This window comes from Hevea brasiliensis, chromosome 1, assembly GCF_030052815.1.
Source record: "Hevea brasiliensis isolate MT/VB/25A 57/8 chromosome 1, ASM3005281v1, whole genome shotgun sequence".
Classification (NCBI taxonomy): domain Eukaryota; kingdom Viridiplantae; phylum Streptophyta; class Magnoliopsida; order Malpighiales; family Euphorbiaceae; genus Hevea; species Hevea brasiliensis.
In genome coordinates, this window is record NC_079493.1 from 1,021,351 (window position 1) to 1,043,588 (window position 22,238).

General features: G+C 36.0%; 3 protein-coding genes across 4 annotated transcripts in view; 1 reads left to right on the forward strand and 2 right to left on the reverse strand.

Moving 5' to 3' along the window:
* The window catches only part of LOC110654153 (DNA polymerase epsilon catalytic subunit A), a 43,854-nt gene extending 29,588 nt beyond the window's left edge, over window positions 1–14,266 (reverse strand). For both annotated transcript variants that reach the window (XM_058132032.1, XM_021810057.2), the window contains exons 1-21: window positions 14,004–14,266; window positions 13,725–13,790; window positions 13,574–13,633; window positions 13,350–13,445; window positions 12,833–12,993; window positions 12,546–12,634; window positions 12,217–12,434; window positions 10,795–10,881; window positions 10,570–10,704; window positions 9,598–9,720; window positions 8,754–8,837; window positions 8,380–8,544; window positions 8,107–8,283; window positions 2,154–2,267; window positions 1,972–2,076; window positions 1,355–1,473; window positions 1,110–1,251; window positions 943–1,037; window positions 606–711; window positions 425–504; window positions 143–319 (exon numbers count right to left, since the gene is read on the reverse strand). In XM_058132032.1, coding sequence (XP_057988015.1) covers window positions 143–319; window positions 425–504; window positions 606–711; window positions 943–1,037; window positions 1,110–1,251; window positions 1,355–1,473; window positions 1,972–2,076; window positions 2,154–2,267; window positions 8,107–8,283; window positions 8,380–8,544; window positions 8,754–8,837; window positions 9,598–9,720; window positions 10,570–10,704; window positions 10,795–10,881; window positions 12,217–12,434; window positions 12,546–12,634; window positions 12,833–12,993; window positions 13,350–13,445; window positions 13,574–13,633; window positions 13,725–13,790; window positions 14,004–14,165 — 2,561 coding nt within the window. In that variant the 5' untranslated portion in view covers window positions 14,166–14,266. The remainder of the gene's footprint in view (window positions 1–142; window positions 320–424; window positions 505–605; window positions 712–942; window positions 1,038–1,109; window positions 1,252–1,354; window positions 1,474–1,971; window positions 2,077–2,153; window positions 2,268–8,106; window positions 8,284–8,379; window positions 8,545–8,753; window positions 8,838–9,597; window positions 9,721–10,569; window positions 10,705–10,794; window positions 10,882–12,216; window positions 12,435–12,545; window positions 12,635–12,832; window positions 12,994–13,349; window positions 13,446–13,573; window positions 13,634–13,724; window positions 13,791–14,003) is intronic.
* A 1,761-nt stretch (window positions 14,267–16,027) lies between these two features.
* On the forward strand, window positions 16,028–17,926 carry LOC110654155 (60S acidic ribosomal protein P2A). The gene is made up of 4 exons (XM_058132078.1): window positions 16,028–16,178; window positions 16,285–16,374; window positions 17,276–17,505; window positions 17,636–17,926. Exons 2-4 carry the CDS (start codon window positions 16,287–16,289, stop codon window positions 17,660–17,662), a joined length of 345 nt encoding a protein of 114 aa, XP_057988061.1. The 5' UTR covers window positions 16,028–16,178; window positions 16,285–16,286; the 3' UTR covers window positions 17,663–17,926.
* A 1,294-nt stretch (window positions 17,927–19,220) lies between these two features.
* LOC110654156 (extensin-2-like) lies at window positions 19,221–21,817 on the reverse strand. The gene has a single exon (XM_021810060.2). It carries the CDS (start codon window positions 21,796–21,798, stop codon window positions 19,426–19,428), a length of 2,373 nt encoding a protein of 790 aa, XP_021665752.2. The 5' UTR covers window positions 21,799–21,817; the 3' UTR covers window positions 19,221–19,425.
* Window positions 21,818–22,238: the final 421 nt, after the last annotated feature.

Here is a 22,238-nt window from a genome sequence, read left to right on the forward strand (position 1 = left end):
TGAAAGTTAGCATATACTTTTTCTCCGGGAATTAATGGACTAATATCCGACAAATGAAATAAATGGCATAAAAACAATGAAGATTCAGCCACCACTGTTAATTAATATACAGAATTGTAAGCCATGAAGAGCAGTATCTTACTTTGTTTTAAAGGTAAAGTTCTCTGGAAAAGATCCAGGGAGCACACACCATATACCATCCGTGTCCAATTCAAGTGGTTTTCCAATTTTTTCAACAAGCAAGCGAGCATTCTGAATTATTTTTGCTCCTGTATAAGTAACTACCCCAGCCATTTCCATTGAGTACCATCTTGCACCCCTGGAATAGGAGCACATTTTGAAAAGGACAAGGATGCGTTTAGACAGCCAAGTACAATAAGTTGATGTTATTGGGGATCAGAAGAAATGGACTTCAACAACTCACTTGCGCATGACATATCCATAGAAGGAATTAAGTATACATTTGTGTGCAAGTTGCAATGAATCATAAAGCACAACCATGTCCTGCAAGCATGAGCAAAGGCAATTTGTATCAGAAACAAGTTCTGTAATCATGAAAACTTCTCTACTTTAAAAACACTCAATAAAATGAATAACATTCATACCTGTGCTTCCTGGATCTTAATGGAATTTCCACTAGCCTTGGCTTCTGACAACTTCCCCTTCCAAACCTTATTAAGTCCTTTATATTCATATCTTCTATCCCGAAAGCTTGATCCAGTTTGAAGAAATAGGATTTAGTATAATAACAAAAAAATATCATAAATAAAGTTCCATCTATAATTTAATCTCTCTATTTTACAAGCATATCCTAATAAAAATAAGGTTTAGTTTCCGAAGTAAATAACATGAAAAATCATGAAGAGCTCACGGCACATAAATAACTATTTAGCTGAAATTTTAGCATGAAACTTATAATACAACAAAATAAAAATTGCATACCTGCGAACAGTGTCAACATAAAATGGATTTTCACGCATGCAGATCCCTGCTTCTCGAAGTTCAGTGACAGGTTTATCAAGCACCCGTTTATATGCCTAGAGAAGGTGCCAAAACAGAGTAAGACAGGCTTTGCTTGGGTAAATTTTTTACTAGAGGTAGAAATTTACCTTCTGACAGTATTTCTTTAGACGCTCTTTCAGCTTTGATTGTTGGTCCATCTTAGAGAGGTCAAGAAAAGACTTTGACAACTGACCATCAGTACCATCAACAAACTCAGACTCAATTTGCTTCTTCAAATGATAATAGTCACTGAATTGATAGTCATGTGCATGCAAAATATGCAAGTATCAGTCAATCACTAATAGAGCCAGAGAATAGTCGAGAAAGATGATGGATAAAAAAGAGAAAGAACCTTTTCTTTGCCATAAAGATCTCTCCACGCCAAACCCATTCAAGCTTTCGAAGACAAGTTTTATCTGGGCGGTTGAAGTCACATGCAGTACAAATCTCTTCTGTAACTATAGAGGGAGGCTGAAATTTAAAAAGAAACCTCAATACATGTTGATTGCAAGGATTATTTTTTGAAAGGATACTGGAAGAAAAAAACAAAAGTATGCAGCTGCTAGCAGACAAAATATTTTACTGTGACAGTTATGACAATGTACTGCAAGTATTCTGCAGCAACCTAACTCCAACTATAAACAGAGCATAATCATGTAAGCTCTGCACTTAATTTCTTTGGCCAAAACCTCTATATTTCACTTCCAAAAACTCTCCAAATTCTCAGGGAACACTCAGCCTTCCCACAAATACCTCAAAAACAAAAACTTTGGTTCCAGGTAACCACAAGCAGTGAGTGTAGGACACTAAGCCTTAATGTTTCATTTTTTTAACTTTAGCAAAAACTTTCATAATTTGTGTCTATCTCCAGATTCTAACTAACACTATATTAATTAAATTGAAACATAAAACAAAATTAAAGTTTTATAAGAAACTACTATCCACAAAGCAATTCATTGATCATCATACCTGAAGCCTGTTTGTCAAAATAATGTTTGGGTACATTGCAGCCACATCTAAATGATAAATGAGGGGGCACTCCTCACGCGTGGGTTCATCTCTCAACTTTACAAGCTGCATAAGAAGGAAGACATTAAGAACCACTTATTCCCTCTTGATATTAGCATCAACAAGGGAAGTATTATCAGCACCTTTTCCATGATGGCATTCTTCACTTCATCATAATTGGAGACTGAATCCAAGTCCATCTTACCCTCTACTCTTATGGCATATTGAAGATCTCGATCAAGGTTTCCAATCAATTGCTAGAAATCAAAGTGTTCCAACATTAGTGAAATGGAAGTTATAACATTGACATTAAGTCACTGCAATTAAGAATATTATCATTAACATAAAGTAGTTATTATTAAGAAATCTTATTAAATGTGGTTTATAGAATACCAGTATAAGAACCCAAAAAAGGGGTAGAAAGAATGACAAATGCAGCTTTGCAACTAATAGTTGAATTTAAATGGAACATGAAAAAACTTCCAATGCATTGCATTTCTGTTAGAATCCTTGTAATTATTAGGTGTATCAGTAATTATAGAAAACTTATGTAATTAGAATCCCTGTAATTAGCTAATTCTTTATTTAGTTTTCTTTTGTGTTTGTAACTCACCCTATATAAATAGGGAACCATGTTTATGGTTAATATACAAGAAGAAAGATTAGTTTTCCTCCAAATTTATCATTCTCAACATGGTACCAGAGCAGAGCAAAATTTTTTTGGCATAAATTTCTCCGAACAGTATCGAGTCTAGGGTTTTATAAAGGTCAGTACTTGGAGCGCCGCCTACGACGGGAATTGGACATCACCACCCCCCTCAAACGGCACCTTCCCGGAGGAATCACAGCCATCCGACCACGCGAGTGAATACACGCGCCTTGTTTGTCCCCAGCGTCTCACACACGGACTAGGGGGTGGAGCTCTTTCCGAGGACTTTTTCCGACCGAATCTCTTTCCGGCAACCTCGCCCCTGTACTGCAACTCTGTTCAACCCATCACTCCTTGTTGTGTAATTTCCCTTGTTCTTTGTTAAATATGGCTGATGGAAAGATGGTAGATTCAAAAATTAATTTTGTAAGTGACAATCCCTCTATGCAAATTAGTCCTGTGAAATTTGATGGAACCAACTATCTTGCTTGGTCAAGGTTTTGTCTTTTGTTCATTCAAGCTAGAGGACTACAGGGGTATCTTACCGGAGATAAGAAAAAACCATATACTTCGACTTCAACCTGCAGTCAGTGGGAGTCAGAAAATTCTCTTATCATGTTATGGCTCATCAGTTCTATGCAACCACATATAGCTCGTGGGTATTTGCTATTGGATAGTGCAGCTACCATTTGGAATGTTGTTTTCCAAACCTATTCTCAAGTTGGGAATGATGCACAGATTTATGAATTGAGAAACAAGGTTCATGGTATGAAACAAGGTAAGATGACTATTGCTCAGTATTATGCTGAATTGACCGGTTTGCAGCAGGAACTAGATTACTATTAGGACTTTCAAGCTACATGTCCTGCAGAAGCTGTTAAATTTCAAAATTTGATTGAGAAAGAACAGATCTATGATTTTTTTGCTAGACTAAATATGGAGTATGATCAAGTACGAATTCAGGTTCTTGGTAAGGAGCCCATACCTTCCTTAAAACTTACTCCTATGTACAGCAAGAGGAGAGTCACAGAAATGCTATGGTTTATTCTTTACTAGTTGACAAAGCAGGACTAATAGCTGCTTCCTCTAAAGAACAATCACAAGCATCCAATAAGGATCATCTACACTGTGATTATTGTGGCAAGTCAAAACATACAAAGGAATATTGCTGAAAATTACATGGTCGTCCAACTAAAGGGCATGGAGGAAAAAGGATGGGTTCTTCCAAACCTCAAGCACATGTTTCTGAGATAATGGAATCATTTGAAGAAATTTCTAATAATAGGAGTTTTTCAAGTTCAGAAATTCAGACCCTGAAAACGTTTGTTGTCACAATTGGAGTTCAAATCAATCACTGTTGCTTCCTTTAACTTTGTCAAGTCAGGAATATCTCTTCTTGCCAATCTTGATAAATCTTTTTGGGTCATAAATTCAGGAGCAAACAAATATATGACAGGCTTTTCAAACAAATTTTTGACTTACTTTCCATGCTCAGGAAAAGAAAAAGTCTGTATAACAGACAGACCTTTAACTACTATTTCCGGTACAGGTTCTGTTGCTTGTACTCCTACACTTAACCTTACTTCAATTCTTCATGTTCCTAGTTTTCCTATAAATTTGTTGTCTGTCAGTGCTCTTACTCAAGCCCTTAATTGCAAAATTGAATTTTTTTCCTACATACTATGTTTTTTAGGAACTGAAAATGGGACGGACGATTAGCAATGGTAGAATGCAAGATGGCCTGTATTTTCTAGATGACAAATGTGGGGTTCCAGACCAAGCTTTGCTAGGACACTCTATGACTACTAATGATGAGATTATTTAGTGGCATAGACGTATAAGACATCCTTCTTTTCAAGTTTTAGAACAGTTATATCATGTTTTGTTTAAAAAGTGCAAATCTGAATTACTTGTTTGTAATGCTTGTGAACTTGCTAAACACACAAGACATTTTTATCTTTCAATTAATAATAAAAGCTTGGTTCCTTTTGAGACTATTCATTCTAATGTGTGGGGACCTACCCAAACTGTTTCTTTATCTGGTTGTCGATGGTTTGTTACCTTTATTGATTGTTGCACCAGATTAACTTGGGTATATTTGATGAAAGCAAAAAGTGAGGTATTTACTTGTTTTCAACAATTTCATAAAATGATTTGCACTCAATTTGATGCAAAGGTTAAAATTTTCAGAACAGATAATGGGACAGAATATGTTAATATTGCTTTTAGTGCCTATATGGAGTCTTTTGGTATATTGCATCAAACTAGTTGTCTTAACACTAGTGAACAAAATAGGGTGTCTGAAAGAAAGAATAGACATTTTCTTGAGGTAGCTAGGTCTCTTATGTTCACTATGAGTGTTCCTAAACCATATTGGGGTAATGTTGTCTTGTCAGCAACATATCTAATCAATAGAATGCCCCCGAAAACATTGAACTTTAAGAGTCCTTTAGAGGTTCTACAGGGTACCAATTCTTATACTCCTCCAAAAATCTTTGGGTGTATTTGTTTTGTTCATTAGAATAATGTGGGCAAATTAGAGCCTAAAGCTCTTAGATGTGTATTTGTTGGTTATTCAAGAACCAAAAAGGGATATAAGTGTTATCATCCACCATCAAGAAAATACTTTGTAAGCATGGATGTTACTTTTAGAGAGTTTGAACCATATTTTTCCACATAGTTACCTCTTCACGGGGAGCACAGGAAGGAAAGGTATCTTCTGATATTTCCCTACCTTTTTCATTACCTATTAGTGATGCTCCTAACCAAGACCAAACATCCAAACCAAAAACCTCATGGAGATTGGATAGAGAGGATTTGCTAAGGTATACTCGACGAAACAAGGTAAATATGAGTGTTGACGATGATACAGGGGTTGAGCATGATACCACTGATCAACCTGATGTCCTAGATTCAATTCATGAACATTCAGAAGAAGGTGAGTTTCCTTTGATTCTTAATAATTCAGACTTTGGCCCTAATTCTTCTACTAATGATCTTGATATTTCCATTGCTATCAAAAAAGGAGTTAGATCTTGTATTAAATATCCTATGTCCAAATTTGTGTCCTGACTCTTTGTCTCCCTTCTATAGAGCCTTTGTATTGTCTGTTTCTTCTGTATCTGTACCACAGGATTGAAAGGAGGCATACCTTGATCCAAAGTGGAAGGCAGCCATGGTTGAAGAGATGAAAGCTTTGGCAAAAAATGGAACATGGGATCTTGTTGACTCTTCATTAGAAAAGAAACCAGTGGGATGTAAATGAGTGTTCACAGTAAAACACAGGGCAAATGGATCAATTGAAAGATATAAGGCCAGACTAGTAGCAAAGGGCTATACACAGACCTATGGAGTTTATTATGAAGAGACATTTGCACCTGTTGCAAAGATGAATACCATCAAAGTGTTGCTATCCTGTGCAGCCAACCTTGAGTGGGATCTTCAACAGTTTGATGTCAAAAATGCCTTTTTACATGGAGATCTGGAAGAAAAAGTGTATATGGAAATTCCTTCAGGTTTTGATGATGTTAAGAGTAAAGGGAAGGTTTGTAGGTTGAAGAAAGCCTTGTATGATTTGAAACAGTCACCAAGGGCGTGGTTTGATAGATTCAGTAAAGCAATGATTTCCTTTGGCTATCATCAAAGCAATGCTGATCATACCTCATTCATAAGACATTTTAGAGTTAAGATCACTTTACTTATTGTCTATGTGGATGATATAGTTGTGACAGGAGATGACAGGGAGGAAATTGTTCAATTGAAAACTCTCTTCGCCCAAGAGTTTGAAGTTAAGGATTTGGGAAAACTGCGGTATTTTCTTGGAATTGAAGCTGCTAGATATGATAAAGGGTTTTTATCTCCCAAAGAAAATATATCCTGGATTTGTTAAAAGAAACTAGCATGTTAGGGTGTAAACCCATAGACACTCCTATTGAAACCAACCATAAGTTACAAGCTGGTGTTGGTGAATTAGTTGACATGAGGAGATATCAAAGGATGGTTAGGAGGTTAATTTATCTCTCACATGCTAGGCCAGATATAGCCTATGCAGTAAGCCTAGTAAGCCAGTATATGCACGACCCTCGGATATCTCATTGGGAGGTTGTGTTGCGTATTATCAGATATCCGAAGTCTACGCCTGGGAAAAGTCTACTTTTCTCTAAGAATGGTCATTTACAGATAGAAGTTTTTACAGATGCAGATTGGGCTAGTTCTCTTAATGACAAAAGGTCAACCTCGGGATATTGTACATTTGTTGGAGGAAATCTTGTTACTTGGAAAAGCAAGAAACAGAGTGTAACTGCTAGATCAAGTGCGGAAGCTGAGTATAGAGCCATGGCACAGGGAGTTTGTGAACTACTATGGTTGCAAAAGTTGATGAAAGAATTAAAGTTGTCATAAACAAATAGCTCATCCTTGTTTTGTGATAATAAGGCTGCTATTAATATCGTCTACAATCCTGTTCAGCATGATAGAACCAAACACAGAAATTGGTCGACACTTCATAAAAGAAAAGGTAGTAGATGGCTCATTAACTATTGAGTATATAGCTTCAAAAAAGCAACTAGCTAATGTGTTCACCAAGGGTCTCAGCAGCAAAGTTTTTCACACTTTAGTTTGCAAGTTGGGCATGTGTAATATCCATGAACTAACTTCAAGGGGAGTGTTAGAATCCTTGTAATTATTAGGTGTATCAGTAATTATAGGAAACTTATGTAATTAGAATCCCTATAATTAGCTAATTCTTTATTTAGTTTCCTTTTGTGTTTGTAACTCACCCTATATAAATAGGGAACCATGTATATGGTTAATATACAAGAAGAAAGATTATTTTTCCTCCAAATTTATCGTTCTCAACAATGTCAAAACAAGACAAAAGCTCACTTTGAACAATGACAACATGCAAGAAACTAAGTCACCTTGGATTTCGCAATGCCTCCCCTAATTGCAGGAAGAAATATAAAAATGAATGTTTGGTGAGGGAAAAGAAAGTCCTACATGGAAGGCCAATAAATCAATCTATAAGGACTAGCCACCTATGAAGTTGTTCCAATTACCAAAGAAGCCTATTGCCTTCACAGCTAGAATCAGGTTCATTGTTCATGAACAAAAAGTTTGATTAAGAAGCCAAATTCCCTTCATTGGCAATCGTTTTATATTTGCATTAGACAGGTAAGTCCATCATGCTATGAAGGGTTTATTTACCACATGATAATGACACCAAATAGTTTATTTGCAAACATGGTTATGTTAATCTGAGTACTACTACAAAGGGTGGCATTTGGAAATTTTCCAAATGTAAGTGAATTGTAAATGTTGAAGAGGGTTATATGTGCACAAAAATATGAGCTACCAAATAGATCTATACCAAAACATGAAAGTAATGGTTACAAGCTTATCTATGCAGTTCACATTGTTGCACCAATTGCTCGGAAGGAAACACTTACATCATATGCTGATGGATCAAGCTTAAAACTAGTAGGTAGATCAGATCTGAAAACACCACTTTCAAGGCACTCCACATGGCCACCAATATATGTCTCGCTCTCAAGAAGGTGGTTCTTATAGAACTTCTCAGGGTCAGATTGGTGTTTGTTAGGGCAGATAACATTTGCCTTGTAGGACTGTAAGAAAATACGAAGTAAAAATAAAAAAAATTGCAGGGAAAAGGCAAAACAAGAGATAGCCAAAGTTTCTGCAAAATGCGTACACTAGCCCACCTGCACCATAAGAAGCATTTCACAAAGTGTTCCACTGCCTTTGCGCAAAACCTCATCAGGTGACATAGGAATTATAGTTGCAAGGGAAAAAATGAAAGGATGAACATAGGTCATGTACAAAAAATAAGTTGCAACAGCATCAGAAACTGAATAGGAGGCCATCATCTGTCATTATTTTTGCAGAAACAAAAACAGTATCAGAAATGTTCCAATATAGAGAATGCACATAAAACAAATTCAATATTTAGTTATTAAAAATATATATCTAAACTGTAATCAATGCTAAAAATGCAGATGGAGTAAAAAGTGACATTGCTCAATGCTCATTATTGACAAAAGAGAGCTACAATAGTAGAAAACTTCTTATTGAGTACCTGTGGATTTTCTTTAGCAAAGCGAACCATGTCTTCTGGATTCACCTCCAATGGATCATAACCTAATTTTGCCTTTGTAACAGCCTGAAATATCAAGAAAAAGAAAATAGATCAATTTACATGGTACAGAAAGACGAAATTGAGCTTAATAGCAACTCTATAATTCATGAAAATTGCACAAGAATAATCAAAGATTTAAGTCCTGCATCCATTGCCTAAAGAGCAAAGGTTATATAGTACGTTTGCATAAAGTTGGATTGCAAACTTCATCCAACAGAACTACAATATAAAGGTGTTGTGTTTCTAAGTTCTAAAATTATCAGCGATCATCCTATCTGAAAGACTTCATTCACCCAATGGATGCATGATACGTTTCTTCAGAGATCAACATACACAAACCACTACAATCATTTCTTTCAGAAAATTCTGGTACTTCAATTGATGGAAAAAGGGAAACATGAAAATTGTAAATGCCTACCTAAAATTTTGGAGCGACAAAGTTCAACAAATTGAGTGAACAAAAAATTTGAATAATTCCAAATTCAAATTATGGCAGCCTGTCTATAGGGTTGTATCTATACAATGAACAAAGTTGTTCAAAAGAAAATTAAGAGTATCACTGATGACTGGCATATACTAGCAACCATCTTCATATTTGGAATTGTTAGTACAACAATAATTTGTTTGCTCATTATAGAGTAATAACCAAAAAAAATAAATCAAAAAGTCCGACAACGGCATGGTTACTAGAATGAAAACAAGAAATTTAATTTTAAAATATAGTTTCTCTGACAAACATAAACTAAAAGCCAATAAAGGAAGAACCCAAGGGGGAAGGTTGCACCTTAAGACCATGACTCCCCTGAGGCAAATAACTATCACGTTTGACCCATGCAAAACAATCCAAATGGCAAGCAAATTTAGCACGACACTCCCCTTGATTCTTGTCACATGAAAAGCCAACCTCCTGTAAACTCGAAACAGAAACAAAGCAGCAATAATTTAAATATGTGACAAATGCTTGAAATGCAATGAATTGATGGCATTATCCCCTGTACAGTAAAATGAAAATTCACCAGTCTTATACTCAGATAAAAAGTTTGACAGTTATCAAAGATAAGAAACCTAATTATAATACTTTCCAAGATTAATAAATTCAAGTTTGCTATAGCACTAAGGCGTGCCACATGAAATCAAGATTAAATGGAAAACAAAATTTTCTTTGAAAAACAATACTGAATTACCCAACATAAAACAGAAAGCCAACAGCAATTTCAGTTGTATGAACCATACTCTTTATTATCCCAGCGATTGACTAAGGGGGAAGTAAATTATGCGCCATAAAAGAAATAATAAAATTAAAAAAAAAAAGCTGAAAATTTATTAGGTTTTTCTTCTCCTTAAGCCCTTATCCCACCCATTCCCACCACCCAACAAATTTAAAAACAAAAGGCTTTATGAGAACCAGTGGTAGCTGAAAGCCTAAAAAATTGTAGTAATATGTACATTATCTGATGTTTCAAATTATAAATTTTCAGTATTGCATATCATATTTATATAGCAAGAGATATGTTAGTAATTTAAATGACTATCCTAGAGGAAAAATAAGTGGATAAGGCAAAAAAAAAAGGGGGGGAAGAAGAAGAAGAAGAAACAAAAACAACATAGATATTTACACTTCTTACAATGAAAAATGCAACAGTATTTGACTGAATTTGTTTAAATAGTAATGTTTTAATAATACAAAGAGCCATAAGTCCAAACTTATAAGAGTTTGTAAGTGAATGCAAGTATGCAACAGGAACAGGCTGCATACATCACTCATCTTCAACCCATGATAAGCTGCTCTGCTTTCCAGAAATGGCCAATCAAAATAATCACCATTGTACGTAACATAAATACCAGGTTTCACCTCTTGCATGTGAGCAAACCACTGTCTAAGAAGTTCTACCTGCAAGTAGCACAAAATCATAAACCAAGATAAATATATGCATCAGCATCCCAAAAATATCTCATGCAAAGATTGATAAATCTTCAATACCTCATTTTGCACATTGGTGACTTTGAAGCACCCTTCAAATTCTGGTTTTGGAGTATACTCTAAATCCTCTATATCTTCTCCTACACACTGAACTTAAGTGCAACAATTTGATTAACATGTAAACTAATGTTAAGGGTTTAAATAAATAGAATGGAGATTGGAAGAGGAGATAAGAGACAAAAATGGATATATGAATACACAGATAGAGCTTCTGAGAGGGAGATAGAGATTTTTTTTTTTTTTTGCTTTAGGGAAAACAAGCATTTCTATTCTCTATAAACTGATTAACTTCTCTTGCTTCACAAAATCAATCAATGTCATGGTTAAACATCATATTCTACCATTTTTTTCCTTCCCACACTGCCTCATGAAAATCCTCAAGGAAAATGTCAATTTCGTTACAAAAAGCAATAGTAAAATTCATTTTGAAAATCCTCTAAATTTTATTTGAAGTCAACTATCTGGTTTTGTTATAGTTATGACCTTAATATACTTTGTTCTTCCCCATGGCGAATGGCCCAAAAACACACTACCGTGCTGCGTATAAACATCTACTTAAATGAATGCCATTTATTCAATGGTGACATGCAACCTCCATAGCAATCTAGCCTGGACCTTTGAAGTTGACAATTTCTACTGGTAAGCATATTTTTCAGATTTATTGTTTCATTCCTGTAAGTGAAAACATATTTCCCTTTGACCTAATACCAACCAAAATTCCTCACAAATTATATAAATTGCACCTTGCTGTTTTACATTATTATTCATAAAAAAAAAAAAAAGAAAATCTCTTTTAGAAAATAGAATATCAAAATATTATCCCTTTTGCTTCTTGTTTAACTTTCAAGCTTTGGCAATAAAGTCACACAAAATGGTCATAAAACTGATTGTAAAACCTCATAATGGTTGTCTATGGAATTAAAGATCAACCTGCTTCCTCTAAGCTCTCTCATAATGCAAACCCTCCTTTGAATGAGAGCATATAATACAGAAACACAGTATAGAAGCATCCTGAACCAAGCTCCCCTCAGTTAGGACTCAAGACTCACCACAAACCAGCACATCCTGGTTGTGAATAAAATTTCCAGACATAAACCAATACACCTTCATAATTGAACAACAGGCAAGAATATTTTTTTTATCTTCCAAAAAAGTTTTGGAAATAATGTAAAGCAAACACAAGAGACTTTAGACTTCCCCAGAATCATTCTTTTCATAAGAGATTCTACGAAAAGATTAAGTCTAGTGAAGCAATTCAGTAAAGGACTTTATCAAATTCAACATACCAGCATGCACATTATTTAATCCTGTTGATTTAATGGGTAGCCCATGAGCAATTACACTTGTCAAAGACTTATTACGTGTAAAACCACAAACTTAACAAGAAATGGATCGCTAAAAAAGCAAACTCATCATATGTACCTCTCTGTTAATAATCAAGTACCCTTGCCCATCAACCATGTATGATATCATCATTATTAGATCATAATCAGCATCTGGAAACTTCAAAGGAAGCTTGGTAGTTTCAATATCAAATGCGCATACACGAACTTCAGCACGTTGCAGAAGATCAGTCCTCTTTTCAAGTAGAATGCCTCTATTGGATACACTAACATCATACCATTGCCCACATCGGATATCTGCGTAGTGGAATTTCATGTCATCATCCAATAACTATGCAATTCATTTAACTTTGCATGCAATGTATAGTAAAACAGTTTCAAAACCAACAGAAATGCATAAGAAATCACCATTGTCTATAGCAAAACGAACATGGTATGGAACATCATACTCCCGGAGATCAACTATACAATCTAGAAGATCTTGAGGTCTTTGTTCTCTGCTAATCAGTTATCACAATAATATGAGTATCAGATATATACTAAAATTAAGATGCAAATAGTCAAGTTTACAATTGAACAAGAAGTGCATTGTGAAAATAATGCAGCTTTCCCCTGAAAAAAGGGGTCCTATTAGAACTTGAAGCCAAATGTTGCATCATGCATACAGAATGTGAAGGAAGACTAACAATAGTTACCTTTTTCCTGTTAATATGGACTCATATGCTTCAGCAGCATCAAACTTTTCCTGGTTTCTTTCAACAACATGCAATAGATCTTTCTTCACATCCATTAGTTGTTGAACAGTAGAAAAAGATATTTTTAAATATAGTTTGTGCAAACCGGACAAATGGTTTTTCTGTCAATGAGCATGTAAAGCCATCAGAATAAATCAACTTGATAAAATGGCGCATAAAAGTTAAATCGAAGGTCAATAGCATAGAAAAGAACAAAACATTAAAGCTGAATAAAAAAATAATATTCAAGCAATTTAAACTAAAATCATCTTCAAACCCATCATTTGAAATCATAGAATTAAATCTTTCTTGCTCAGACACGCTCATACAATTTAACTTCTTATGAAAAAGATAACAACATAATAAATTAAAAAAAAAAAAGGAACCAAACCAAACCAAAAAATAAAAAGAAACTTGTAATGCTCAAAAGGACCGGTAGATGCATAAAGCCAGTGACAAATAACATAAAATGACCTACAAGATCTAGGTCCTCCTTCTCCACAATCTCAATGTCAGCAATTTGACTTTCATATCGTCGCCGCAAATAAGCCTCGACATCCATTTCCATTTTGTCCTATGATATACAACATAAACAGCAACAACGATTACTATCTATGGCAGCTACTAAGTAAAATCAACCTGCAAAACCAACGGAAAACACACTGCAAACACAGAGGCAGGAAAAGGAAAATGTCTGAAGACCTTTGTGGAGGCATAGAAATAAGGACGAAATTTGAACTTGGACTTGAAAGTGGAGCCATCCTGTAATTAAATTTGAAAATAGCTTTTCTTAAGCAATTTCATGAAGAAAAATAACATAATGTAACATAAAAAAAAAAATTCAAGCACTTACCTGAGAAACAAAATAGAGATCAACACAACTGTGCATTTTGCGCGTTTCTTGATCCTCCCAAGATGACTGCAAATTCAAACTTCAAAATTAAAATTACTAATAATAATAATAATAATAATAATAATAATAATAATAATAATAATAGTAATAGTAATAGTAATAATAGCAGTTCCCTTCCTTGACAGCCCAAACAGATTGTTAAGCACGGAAAAAAAAAATTACCGACGGAGGTCTACAATTTGGGGCTGAAAAAAAGAAGAGAATTTCGATTCGACTTACGGATGCAAAAGTGAGAAGCCAACCGAGGCGTTTATCTCCCTCTGTAAAAAGATCGAATCCGAACTTCAAATCAAGCTCTTCTTCGGCGTTGCGCATCAGCTTCTGCTTCTTCGAGCTCCGCCCGAAATCCCGGCGGTTCCGCCGGTGGCTATCTCCGTTCATTTTGTGAATTTTTGATAGATAATGAGTGAAGGGACAGAAATTTAGATGAACTGTGTGAGGGGAATTTTTACTTGTGAAGTTGTGATCTGATAGTGATTGAAATGCCGCGCGACCAAGGTGGGGAATTGAATGCTTTCCCGCGCAAATGATTTGCCCCTTTATTTTTTTTGTAATGACACTAATGCCCACTGAATTTCTCGAATTTTCAATACAACCAATTCGTTTGTTTTTAAAATTAAATTTGGGCATAAATAGATTCATAGAATTTTATGTAAGCAAAATAATATGAGATTCACTTCTTTGTAAATAATTTTGTAAAAATAAATTATCTATAAATAATAATTGGAATTTTATATATTACCTATATAATTTATTTTTCAAAAATGATTTTTACAACAAATTATTTCCTCACTTGCAATAGTAATACTTGTTAGTTTTTACTATATTATTTAACAATTTAATTGATTGATTATTTTTTAAAATAAAATGTTATATTCCATATATATGATGCAAAATTTTTTTTGGTGTAATTTATTTTTTATTAATATAATATAAATGGAGATTCTCAAAGTAATCACTTTAAATATCTCGGCTCAATCCTTAAAATAGATGAAGAATATGAGAAGAATGTTAGTCATAGGACTAGAGCCGAATAGTTGAAGTGGAGACGTGTCATGGGATTTTTATGTGATCGCAAGATTTTCAATAAGTTGAAAGGAAAATTTTACCATACAGTCATACAACCGGCTATGTTATATGGTAGTGAGTGTTAGGTACTGAAAGAGTCGTATGCGTCTAAGATAAGAGTTGCGGATATGAGAATGTTAAAGTGGATGAGTGACTATACTAGACTAGATAAAATCTGTAATAAGAGTATTAGAGAAAATATAGGAGTAGTGCCAATTGAGGATAAGTTGAGAGAAAAGAGATTGAGGTGATTTGGTCATGTGAAGCGTAGACATATGAAGATTCCAGTTAGACAAGTATAGCACATTATGTTAGAGAATAAAAATAAAAAAATGGATAAACCTAAATTGACTTTGAGGAAAGTAGTACAACATGACTTAGAAGCATTATACATTTACGAGGATTAATTCAAAATCGTTTAAAGTGAAAAAAATGAATCCATATAACTGACCCTAAATTTTTTGAATAAAAGTTTAGTTGAGTTGAATATAAAATAAAAGAAGAGAATTTAATAAATTAGTCAAGAACTAAGGTACGCTACTAAGATCAGTAGGATTTTGGTAGGTACTAACTTGGTCGGATCTTTATAATATTATTAGCTAATTTTTAAATAAATTTAAATGGGTTTGAACTTGAAAATTTATACTCATCATGGATTTTGGTAGGTTATAAATTCAATATCTTGAATATTTGCTAGTTGAACTCGTTTAATTAATTTAAATAAAATTATTTAAATTGTTATTTTAATATTTAATTTTATTTAAAATTTATGTTTAAAATTTTAATTTATTGTTAGTTGGAATAATTTATGAAAGAATTTTTTTTGTTGTTTGTTATATTTAGAAAATTAAAGGGCATTAATTATTTTTTTTTAATTTTACTTTTTATTTTCATTAAATATAATAAATATTTAAATAATAAGTAATTAAGTGAGAAAGGTTAATTTAATTAATTATTAATATATTTTTATAAAATAAAGTTATTTAGTTAATTTTTAATTATTATATAAAATTTAAATATGATAAATAAAAATACAAATACAAATCAATTTTAAAAATATTATTCAATATGAAATAGATAAACAAGGCCTCAGTGATTTAGCTATCGCTGCAACCAAACTCGATATCCTACAACACCGGGGACAATTCTGGAATCTGAAAATTAACGGACACGATCTAATCATGACTTCCAATCCGACTCAGAGACAAAAACCCTAGCCTTATATATTCCTCACATAGCAATCCCATGTGTCTTCCTTGCAGAAAACCTAGTTGCAGCTTCTCTAGTTCTCTGCATCTTCCAAAGAGAGCCGATCCAAATCTCAAAGTAATACACATCTCTATCCTTCTTCCCTTCATTACTCCTTCTGTAATTTCTTTTTATACATTTTAGCGATACTGATGTTAATACGAATGACATTCTGTTTTGGCAGAAATGAAGTTTGTTGCTGCATATTTGCTCGCCGTCTTGGGAGGCAACACCAGCCCCTCAGCCGAGGACTTGAAGGAAATCCTCGCATCCAGTACTTTCTATTTCTCACTATCCTCATCATCAATGGATTTTTATTTCAAGGACGGAACTTATTTTCAACTTTTATATTTATAGGCTACGCATCAGTGAGATTTTACTTGATGAATACATTTTAATCGTAGCCGACCCCAATAATTTTTTTTGGATAAATGCTTAATTGAGTTGAGTTGAGAGTACATTTTAATAGCCGTCATTTATTTTAATATATTTTAGTTTTCTAGCAACATGTTCATGAGAAAACTATCTATTATTTGGGGCTTTTCGTCTAGCTTTTGCTATTATGGTGGCTTTCTGATGATAGATATTGTATTTTAAATTGGCTAATTGAGTTATAATGCTGAGCATTTCTTGGTTAATTGTCAAATTCTTTTAATAATTGACACATTTTTTTGTTATGTGAACTTGATATTTAATAATATTAGAATAATTTATATGGTGCTGTTTCTGTTGTAATTGTATTAAATTGCTTGTTGAAATAAAAGGTAATGTACTAATTGCTATTGTTTAGTGGACTTATTATCCTAATTTGTGTTGCACTTATTGGAGAATTTGTGCTGCTACCTTGTAAGATATACTTGTGTATGTTGTATTGTTGTGTGCTTGACAATTACTTATTGTGTTGGTGATAGTTGTAGCTGTTAATTTGTTTTTTAAGATGAGTAGTGTTAAACCAAATATCTTATCAGCTTTATGTTTCTGCAAAGGAATTCATCCTACTGCAATTTGCAGTGGCTAGCCTGTAGAGTATTGCTGAATTTTTAATGTGTGTATGCACATATGATTATGATTTCGTGGAAAAAATTAAGGCTTTTTGAGGTTGTTGGTGAATGAAAGGTCTCTTTATTGTTTAAAAAAAAAATTGATTGTGTTTGATGTTTATTTTGGAGTTGCAGTTGGAGCTGATGCTGATGATGATAAGATTGAGCTGTTGCTGTCTCAAGTTAAAGGAAAGGACCCTACAGAGTTGATTGCTGCTGGTAGGGAGAAATTGGCTTCAGTGCCTTCTGGTGGTGGTGTTGCTGTTGCTGCTGCTGCTGCCCCTGCTGCTGGAGGTGGTGCTGCAGCTCCTGCTGCTGAGGCCAAAAAGGAAGAGAAGGTCGAGGAGAAAGAGGAGTCTGATGAGGTAAACTTATTTGTGAAATTGCTGTTTTTGATAGGTACTGAATTGAATATTTACTGTGCTGACACTGCCCAGTGAATTCCTTTTACCTTATTGTTTATGTTACCTTACTTTTTCCTCAATTTTTCTGCAGGATATGGGTTTCAGCCTCTTTGACTAAATGATTACTGGTTTCATTTGTATCAAGGCTTCCTTTTATCTTCAAGCTAGTATTCTAGTTAAAAATTAAAAGTTTTTTGGTCTGTAGTTGGATATGATATTAGAAGTTGTTTGCATTCTGGAATTTTGAGTTAGATGACGGAGATCAGATATTTCACATATAATTGTTAATTCCGGGATTTCCATTATTGAATTGTTTGCCCTTCTCTCTAAAGAACCTGTTTGCAAATGTTATGTTTTATAAAAGCTTGTGGGTTGTGGCTAATTGAGATCAATGCTTTAAATAACTATTATACGATGGAACTTTTTGTCAGTTTTGACAATATGCTTAAAATGGGTGCTTACTAACAAGGAGGAAATGGGTAATCTGGTGCATCATTCCCTAGTTACTTAATTCTTGTAATAGGCCATAATTCAGCAAATGTCAGCAATAATTGCTGAATTTGGAAATTAGTTTGTTGCTTTTGAGCTATAAATTGAGCCTCGCAGAGAAGTGGGTTGGGCGTACCCCCTGAAATTTCCTACTGTCTTGACTTCCTGAATCGTTACTTATCTCACGAGAGATAATTAGTGGCAAACCCGATTGAAATTTGAAGTGAATGGTTTTTCAGCAGCAAGTTCTACTATGGAGGAGAAAGTATTTGTTACAGGGCTGCCTCAAATTGCCTGTCTTGATTAATTATTATAATGTTTAATCTCAAAACTTGTACAAATTCTGGGATTTCTAGCTAAGTTTAACCTTTTTTAATCGTCAACGTTTCACCAACTTCCTAAGTTTATGTATCGACGACATATGGTATCGTCTTTGAATGATGATCTTCTTAATAAATGGCAGGTCCTTCGCGATCTAATGAGGCCAGTGGGTAATTACTCTTATTACTAAATTGATCACATGACATCATGTAAATTGAAACCAACTTTCCAAGATGATGAAGTGGGCTAAGGCGTAGTTTAAAGGACTTTTCATCTTTCCTAGCATTGGAATTAGATTTTTTAATTATTTTTATAAAGATAGATTTTAAAAATATATATATTAATTAAATTCAAGCAATGTAAATGAATAATATGTGCACAAGTCAAAGAGTGACCTGTTTTGCTTCTTCAGAATATACTAGTTATACTAATTCTTTTTGTGTGTGTATATTAATATATGATAAGAGCAAATGACAAACAAAACTCTTATCGTGTTTGGTACGATGTTAATAAGAAATAGTTATTGCCCTTGTAACTTTTAACTCGCTATTAATGTTATGTGAATCCTCAAAGAGAGTAAGTTAATTTTTAATATAATTAATATTTATTTTCTCTTTAGGGGTTCAATGTTAACTTTGAGAGAGTTAGGTTAACAATTAACCTCTTTAAGAATTAAAACTTATATAAGTAATACTTAATTTTCAATTTTTTAACTGTATACCAAACATATCCTTAAAATGATTCACGAGCCTTATGCTTTAGAGTTTTGGGATTGATGTGATTCAATCCCATTTCTATACCACAAAAGTATATAAAAACATCAATGCTTCATTCACAAGTATCAAAATAGTTATATAAATGCTCATACAAATGTTATATCTCAAAGAAAAGTTTCATACAAAGAAATGATACAATTAGCACTTCTATGAGGATCTTTGTTTAAAATCCTTATTTTACATAAAGGTTCTTTTATTACAGATAATAATAATAATAATGGAAAATCATCACTTCAATAATAATACAAAGAACTTATTTTGTGGATATTCCAAATCAATTTAAAGATGGGTTTAATTAGTAATGCTTTGGAGGTGGTGGAGATGTGTAGTAATATGGAAGAGGAGAATGAGTTGGGGGTGGCGGTGATGGAGATGGTGGAGGTGAAGACTTATAATAGTATGGAGGAGATGAAAATTTTAATGGAGGAGGAGGTGATGTATAATGATATGGTGGTGGTGGCGAGGGAGATGGCGAAGGTGGGGACTTGTAGTAATATGGAGGGGGTGGAGAGTTCTTTGGAGGAGGAGGTGATGTGTAGTGGGATGGAGGTGGTGGCGAGGGAGATGGCGGAGGTGGGGACTTGTAGTAGTATGGAGGGGGTGGAGAGTTCTTTGGAGGAGGAGGTGATGTGTAGTGGGATGGTGGTGGTGGCGAGGGAGATGGCGGAGGTGGGGACTTGTAGTAGTATGGAGGGGGTGGAGAGTTCTTTGGAGGAGGAGGTGATGTGTAGTGGTATGGAGGAGGCGGCGAGGGAGATGGCGGAGGTGGGGACTTGTAGGAGTATGGAGGGGGTGGAGAGTTCCTTGGAGGAGGAGGTGATGTGTAGTGGTATGGAGGAGGCGGCGAGGGAGATGGCGGAGGTGGGGACTTGTAGGAGTATGGAGGGGGTGGAGAGATCTTTGGAGGAGGAGGAGGTGGTGGCGAGGGAGATGGCGGAGGTGGGGACTTGTAGGAGTATGGAGGGGGTGGAGAGTTCTTTGGAGGAGGAGGTGATGTGTAGTGGTATGGAGGTGGTGGCGAGGGAGATGGCGGAGGTGGGGACTTGTAGTAGTATGGAGGGGGTGGAGAGTTATTTGGAGGAGGAGGTGGGGACTTGTAGTAGTATGGAGGGGGCGGAGAGTTCTTTGGAGGAGGAGGTGATGTGTAGTGGTATGGTGGTGGTGGCGAGGGAGATGGCGGAGGTGGGGACTTGTAGTAGTATGGAGGGGGTGGAGAGTTCTTTGGAGGAGGAGGTGATGTGTAGTGGTATGGAGGTGGTGGCGAGGGAGATGGCGGAGGTGGGGACTTGTAGTAGTATGGAGGGGGTGGAGAGTTCCTTGGAGGAGGAGGTGATGTGTAGTGGTATGGTGGTGGTGGTGAGGGAGATGGCGGAGGTGGGGACTTGTAGGAGTATGGAGGGGGTGGAGAGATCTTTGGAGGAGGAGGTGATGTGTAGTGGTATGGAGGAGGTGGCGAGGGAGATGGCGGAGGTGGGGACTTGTAGGAGTATGGAGGGGGTGGAGAGTTCTTTGGAGGAGGAGGTGATGTGTAGTGGTATGGAGGTGGTGGCGAGGGAGATGGCGGAGGTGGGGACTTGTAGGAGTATGGAGGGGGTGGAGAGTTCTTTGGAGGAGGAGGTGATGTGTAGCGGTATGGTGGTGGTGGCGAGGGAGATGGCGGAGGTGGGGACTTGTAGTAGTATGGAGGGGGTGGAGAGTTCTTTGGAGGAGGAGGTGGGGACTTGTAGTAGTATGGAGGGGGTGGAGAGTTCTTTGGAGGAGGAGGTGATGTGTAGTGGTAAGGAGGTGGTGGCGAGGGAGATGGCGGAGGTGGGGACTTGTAGTAGTATGGAGGGGGTGGAGAGTTCTTTGGAGGAGGAGGTGATGTGTAGTGGTATGGAGGTGGTGGCGAGGGAGATGGCGGAGGTGGGGACTTATAGGAGTATGGAGGGGGTGGAGAGTTCTTTGGAGGAGGAGGTGATGTGTAGTGGTACGGAGGTGGTGGCGAGGGAGATGGCGGAGGTGGGGACTTGTAGTAGTATGGAGGAGGTGGAGATTTCTTTGGAGGAGGAGGTGATGTGTAGTGGTACGGAGGTGGTGGCGAGGGAGATGGCGGAGGTGGAGACTTGTAGTAGTATGGAGGAGGTGGAGATTTCTTTGGAGGAGGAGGTGATGTGTAGTGGTACGGAGGAGGTGGCGAGGGAGATGGCGGAGGTGGGGACTTGTAGTAGTATGGAGGGGGTGGAGAGTTATTTGGAGGAGGAAGTGATGTGTAGTGGTATGGTGGTGGTGGCGAGGGAGATGGCGGAGGTGGGGACTTGTAGTAGTATGGAGGGGGTGGAGAGTTCCTTGGAGGAGGAGGTGATGTGTAGTGGTATGGTGGTAGTGGCGAGGGAGATGGCGGAGGTGGGGACTTGTAGTAGTATGGAAGAGGTGGAGATTTCTTTGGAGGAGGAGGTGACGTGTAATGGTACGGAGGAGGTGGTGAAGGAGATGGTGGGGGTGGAGACTTATAATAATAAGAATGAGGAGGTGATGGAGAAGGTGAAGGGAGAGACTTATAATAGTATGGCGGGGAAGGAGAAACATAAACATAAGGCTTATCAGCCGCCACTTCGGTGGCTATAAGACATAAAACTACAACATGAATAATTGAAAACAAATGTCCCGGAGGTCTTTGGGTTCCCATCCTTAATGAGAGAAGTGATGGTTTTGTGTGTTTTGAGTGGTTAACATAGAAGCAAACTCCTTATATAGAGGTCTCCTCAATCATTTTTTTTTGACAAAGATTATATGTTATTCAGTGATGATTACATCCTAAGCATTAATAAAACCTAATCCAAAATAATTGGCACGTATTTTTTTCAACATGGAATTAGTGGTTTCCCACTATGAATCTGATTTATTTTGTAATAGAAAATGAAAAGTTGAAGCTTGTGAGTTTGGTAGGTTGATGCCCTATCGCTGTTTTCCTACTATAATAGTTAGTGCATATCACGTTTATTAAGAATAGAGAGGATGTGGAGGAATATGCAAAGCTTGCAAGGACAACAAAAATAACAATTTTTTTTAAGAGTTAAGAATAATTATTTAGTACTTACTATTGTCAACTACATCGTTATTATGCAT